General features: G+C 48.7%; 1 protein-coding gene across 1 annotated transcript in view; it reads right to left on the bottom strand.

Moving 5' to 3' along the window:
* Positions 1–573: 573 nt before the first annotated feature.
* The window catches only part of PPP6R3 (protein phosphatase 6 regulatory subunit 3), a 60,967-nt gene continuing 55,540 nt past the window's right edge, over positions 574–6,000 (bottom strand). The window contains exons 21-23 of the mRNA XM_044682059.1: positions 5,144–5,161; positions 4,758–4,880; positions 574–2,097 (exon numbers count right to left, since the gene is read on the bottom strand). Coding sequence (XP_044537994.1) covers positions 2,046–2,097; positions 4,758–4,880; positions 5,144–5,161 — 193 coding nt within the window. The 3' untranslated portion in view covers positions 574–2,045. The remainder of the gene's footprint in view (positions 2,098–4,757; positions 4,881–5,143; positions 5,162–6,000) is intronic.

Here is a 6,000-nt window from a genome sequence, read left to right as displayed (position 1 = left end):
TGTCCAAAGCAGATAATACACAGTAATTTAAAAAGAGAACACACCAAAGTAAGGGGCGAAAGCTAGTCTAGCCTTGTATACCACTGTGATACCTTCTGTAGGCAGCTCTCCTCCTCCTCCTCGGCCCCATGATCCCTGCCTTGGGACATAAGTGAGACACCTGGGCTTGGCTGTCCAGCCAGAGGGCCACGAAGAGGGCAAGGAGGGCCCTGGTGGCCTCTCAAGGATGTCCACAGGCAGCTGCTGGATCCCAAAGCGAGATCAGAACACGTTCCAGCCAAAGCCAGGAGGTCCAAACTCCAGTCCCCCTGGGGCCACTATAACCATCCTCCAAAGAAAGGCCCTTCAGGAAGGCCAGTCACTTCTGCAAGGGACGCTCCCAAGCCTATCCTGAGCAGGGGTCAGTGAGGATGTCCACTCATGAAAAGGAAGACCCGCCCACCCCTGACCTAAGGATCCAAGTTCTTAGATTGGAGTCCACTGTCCTCAGAATGGGCAGGGCTGCCTCTGGAAATCCCTGGGTAGTTTCTACACCACTGGAAATGGAAAAAGGAATAAGCAAAAAAGCCGTTATACATTTGATTTTTTTTTTTATTTCTGTATGTAATGTAATGTTTAGGCACGCTGCTTGGGATGCTAGGTCTAAAAAATCGTTGGCCATCGTTCAGAGTATCCTTTTGGTTTTAAATACTGGTCAGGAAAAAACAAAGGACGTAAAAATATGTGAAGAACTTTCTATTACAGAAATGAGAAGCTGATTTGCATCTAAAAGTGCAAGGTGACATAAAGCGACCCCTTCACCAGACGGATGACATGGCGGTGACACACGCCTATCACTTCTGCTGTTGGAGAAGGCAGGTGGATTTTTATACTGACATAGAAAATTATAAATTACAATGAATTAGTATCCATAATCACTATATATACACAAACCAGGCCTAAAAAAATACACTGGCTTAGAATTTACGAGTGAAAACTTCACAAGGTACAGGAAAACAATTAACATGCTCAGGTGCCCAATTTTGATTTGTACTTTTAAAATGCTATGCCCAAAAAAAAAAAAAAAAAAAAATACCGAACGCCTGCTAATCCGATTAGCTGTGCGCACATCTCCTCCCGTGACTTGCCTAATACGAGTAGAGTATTATAAATATGCAGATTGTTCTGAAATGTTCATTTGTAATGCTCGGTTAACAAGGTACAGTTTGGTGAATGAAAGGGTTAAAAGGCAGGTGAACTATCCCGAACCCCTAAGCCCCAAACCCCAAGCCACATCCACCCCAAAGAACCTAGTGTTTCATCGGTGTGAGGAATTGTTTCAAGCAAACAAGACTGAACAGAACATATGGCTTTACAGTAACATCAATTTGTCAACTAAGTTGTAGCAATAAATACTTAAAATCTCTACCAATAGACTTACATTTTGATCTGTTTGAAACAATACAGAAAACAGTTACCAATTAAAAACTGGTTATAAAAAGAACACCCCAAATTTCTTATTTAAAATCACTTTTGAGAGTCAGAACAACCAAAATAACCCTTTGAGGGCTTTGCAACCCTACAACTTCTTGCCAACCCGGAAGAAAAATGAGTTCAGAATTTTGTACAAGGTGAAAAAATGTATGAAAACGGCCTAAAGACTTTGGTCACACTAATCGTCAAATAGTCATGTCTCCAATACAATAGATCTGTGTATTCACTTTTATAAAACTAATCTTACAGCCATTTGAACTCTAGTATTCCTACTATTATTACACGGATGGCAGGGTCTTCTTTCACAGGCCACCCATTATTCCGAACAATACAATATAAACAGAGGCAAAAATGCTTGGTATTTGTCAATGTGCAAGATTTTTACACTTCTGATTTTCTCTGTACAATGTCTTAAAATCTAGAATATAAACGTTGCTGGTCCTGATCCCTTGCAAATGAGTGCAGCAGTGACTGGCCCGGACAGGCTCTAGATGAAATCCGCAAGAAACGCCGCGTTCAAGCCCTGGTCACCAGTCTGTAGTCCTCAGTCAACAGCAGGAGACCACGACGTATCATACGGGGCCATTAACAGACGTCTCTCCTAAAAGGCTGGGCTGATCAGTCCTAAAGAACCAAAAGAGAGTCAGGCTGACCCTGGGCGTCCCAAATGAATGGGGTCGTTGGGGAAGCACAGAAAGATGGCGGCCCTGAAGAGTGAGGAGCCCCAACACACAGGGCCATAATGTGAAAGAGGGAGAGCGGGCTAAGCCCGGGAGGTCTCGGGGGGCTGGCAGGGGGCACCAGGGATGTTCCTATTTTCTTCTGGAGGCACATGGAGCCACATCAGATTTCTGAGCAGGACACGCTCAGCTTTGGCCAAGCCATCACTTCTGTGTTCTAGGAAACAACCGGTGAGTGCCCATGGGAGACCCTCGACTTGGCACAAACCATCCCGACAATAGCCAGTTCAGGCTAGATGCAAAGTGACCCCTGAAACTTGGGAATTAACTTAGTGGAAACTGTTGGCAGGATGTTTCGGGGAACAAGGACGAATAAAACCCTGAGCTGCCATCATGGCCACGGGGGGCTGCAGATGAACAGAACACTGGCAGAGGGAAGCCTCAGATGGACCAAGGGTCCACTGATCACCAATTAAGCAAGATCCTCCTTCCTGAACAGAATGCTCATCAACTACACAGGACTCTCAGAGGAAGGAAAACAGGGACCAAGCACTATGGGGCAAAGCAGGTGGCAGCAGTGCCCTCCCCTTTTTACTTCTAGACATAGCCTGAGAATAAGAGAAATGGCCTGGAGAGGATGGAATAAGACCAAGAGAGAAACCTCACCAGGCACCCAAAGTGAACCCTGATGAATCGAGGGGATCAGAAAGGGCTCTGCCCTAGAAATGCCCCCTCAGCAGGAACAGGCAGCACCCACCTGCTATATGCAAGCTCAGGGCTGAGGGAGCGCCTCAACAAGACTGTGTCACCCTACTGCAAACAAATCCTGCAGTCAACGAGGAAAGCAGGAGCAGCCTCCTTGCTGAGGCAATGGGATGGGTCCCGATTCAGCCACGCCTGTCCAAAGGGCAACTGAGGGAACTGCTGCTATCTGTGTACCCCGGGCACCTGAGAGGCACCTTAGGGGCACCTGAGAGGCACCTTAGGGGCACCTGAGAGGCACCAGGCTTCAGAGTGAAGAACTAAACAGAAGTTTGCCTCCAGAATGGAACCTAGTAAGGGCCCAGGGAAAACATAGCTCCCAAGATCCCTCGTAAGTGCCTTTTGCCCCCAACACTGGCATAATATGAAATTCCACCTACAGGATGGGCTAAAGAAACCAAATTCCTTGTAATTCTCCTCCTCCTCAATGACTCTAAGAAAGGAATGTAATGAATGTTATCTAAAAGCTGTGGCGACCAATGGAAGTTGATCACCAGAAAAGACTTGTCCAAGGGCTCGGAATGGGCTAGACGGCAGCGAGGGGGCTTCTTCCACCAAAAGCTTAACTGCAATAACTCAGCTAGGGAGCAATGCACTTGGAGCCAGAAGATCTGGATTCAAATCTCACCTCAGCCTGATAGAAATTTCTTCCACACACGTCTCTAAAACACCTTCCCAGGCTAAACAGCCCCTTCAGGAAACAGGACAAGATGTGGATGGATACTGGGTTTGGTAGAGAAAACACTGAACATGGAGCACCCCCTTGTGTCTGTTTCAGGCATTTCATTTACCAAAGGTAAAAGGAAATCACTAAAAATGAGCTTTTCCAAAATTGTTCTACTTAAATGACTTTAGTCAGTTAGCTCAGTAAAGAAAAAGAAAAAGAAAAAGAAAAAGGCATTTTCAAAGCTCAGACAGGGATGAAGGTGGTATCAGAAAACCATCCAGTACAGCCTGGGCTGATGCCAAAACAGCACCAGCCCACTAACTAACCTTAGATCCCTGGAACAGTGATGGGCCAACTATGGCCCGCGGGCTCTAAGACATTATTTGTCTGATGAATACAATGAGGAGGATACAATACAATGAAACTTTGAAAGATTTGCCTTAGAAACAGACTGATAAGAGGAGCATTTCCTTTCCTTTGACCCCTCTTTACAGTTTGCCCATCACTGGTCCAGAAGTATCAGCAATGCTGCTGTTCTTGCTCCCTTAGGCTGGGAGAGCTCCAGGGCTCTGGCTTTTGCTTTTCTCTGCATACTCAGTGACTGGTGTTTAATAAATGTTTGCTGGCTGACTCTCTATGGGCGCGCCTGCTCCTGACTGTGGCCACCTCCCTGTGCCAAAGCCAGGCTGTGCAGGCAGGCCCTGGGGTGGCCCCAGCAGGACATGGGACAGTCTCAGAAGGGGTTCCAAAGGCCAGTGACTGGGCAGCTCTGCAGAGAGAAAGCCACCGCAAGGCATGAGGAAGATGGGAGGCCACTGGGCTCTCACAGAGCCTTCTCCTTCAGTCGCCAGGCCGGGAAGTAGTGAGGAGACAGTGGAGACATCCCTTGGGAAAGGGTGAGGCCGCGTAAGCCAGGGATGCTAGCTTGGGGCACTGTCACTCGGGTCCCCAAGCAGTCTCCTGCAGGGCTGGCCTCCCTCGAAATGCCAGAGCAGCTTCTCCAAAGCCAAGGTTTCTACAAGGAACTAAGGTTTGCGAAATGGGACCCCTCAAGGCTGACAAAGCAGGTGATTCTCTGCCCAAGAAAAGCGACAAGAAAAGCCACCCCACAGCCAGGCTCTGTGGAGAAAGCGCACCCCCCCCTTCCCCCCCCCCCCCGGCCCTTCCCTCCTTACCTGTGCTCAGGGCTCAGGCCAGCCGGCTGGGAAGCAGCAGGACTGGTATCACCACCTTCTGTCCTCTCCTCCACCACATATTTACAAGAAGCATCTTGAGAGGTAGACAATTTTCCTTCTTCACTGCAGGAGAGAAGGCACAGCTCACATTAGGACGCCCCACAGCCCCAGGAGAGTGGGGGTCGCTGGATGAGGTCACATGCAATGGCTTTGGGACAAGTCCAAGCAGCAGGCTCTGCATGCTGAGGGCAGAATGACAACGGAGGCCACAGACACGGAAGACGGGGAAGAGAGCGCACGAACGACAAGGAGAACCACGAGGGGGACGATGGAATGCTGCTGGTGCTCGAGGGCAAACCCAGACTACCACACGAGAGCGTACATACCGATAGGATTTCAACACTCTGAAGCCAAGTGTGCAAAATAGAAAAAGAAATGTATAAACATTTCAAAATACTCTCGGAAATTAGGGATTTGGGCACAACAATTCCTCTACTGCGCAGGGGCAAACGTTATCTTTCTAGAAACAGACTGGTGAAGGTGTTAACTGAATCTGTTTGAAGGAACAAATAGTCACGGTTAGAGCCTGCCCCCCGGCAGCGCCAAAGCTCAGGGCATCCAGGGCAGAACTCTCCTGCCAGAGTGGGGAGTGGGTGCCACAAAGCAGGGCCGGGGGGCGCAAACAGGGAAAGAAAGGACATTACGGGGACCCTGGGGGGAGACACAAGAGCAGCTGCCAGAGCCCACCAAGCCCCAGGAGGGCTTTACGAGACACAAGAGGACACAGCAGAACAGCAAGTTTTAGGGAGAAAGGAGGGAAGAGAGGAAAGAGACAGGAAAGGTTTCTATTTGGGAATTCAGGCTCCCACTCCTGCGGGGGGGGGGGGGGGGTACATTTTCCTCTCTTCTAATTATACCACCAGCAGAATAAAATAACCAAATCACTTTCTGGAAAAACTGCCTGCAGTTAGCTCAGACCAAATAGCACATGAGAACACAGGCAACATGAACACCGTACATATTTCACCAAATGAAACCAGCTTCGTGGGGCCGGTGTTCAATTTGGCCAAAACTAGACACGGCACGTATTTGATGACTATGGCAAACGGGAAGGGGGGGGGGGTAGGGAAGGGTGGTCATGCATATGGACAGATGCTCTTCCCATGACCTCCAAGGCAAGGCAAGAGAGCCTAAAGCAGGAGAGCATTTTGCCCAGGACCCTGATGCAGCACTCTGTAAGGAT

Source organism: Gracilinanus agilis, chromosome 6 (assembly GCF_016433145.1).
Source record: "Gracilinanus agilis isolate LMUSP501 chromosome 6, AgileGrace, whole genome shotgun sequence".
NCBI lineage: Eukaryota > Metazoa > Chordata > Mammalia > Didelphimorphia > Didelphidae > Gracilinanus > Gracilinanus agilis.
Note: the sequence above shows the minus strand (reverse complement) of the source record. Positions and strands in the feature narration are given on the sequence as shown.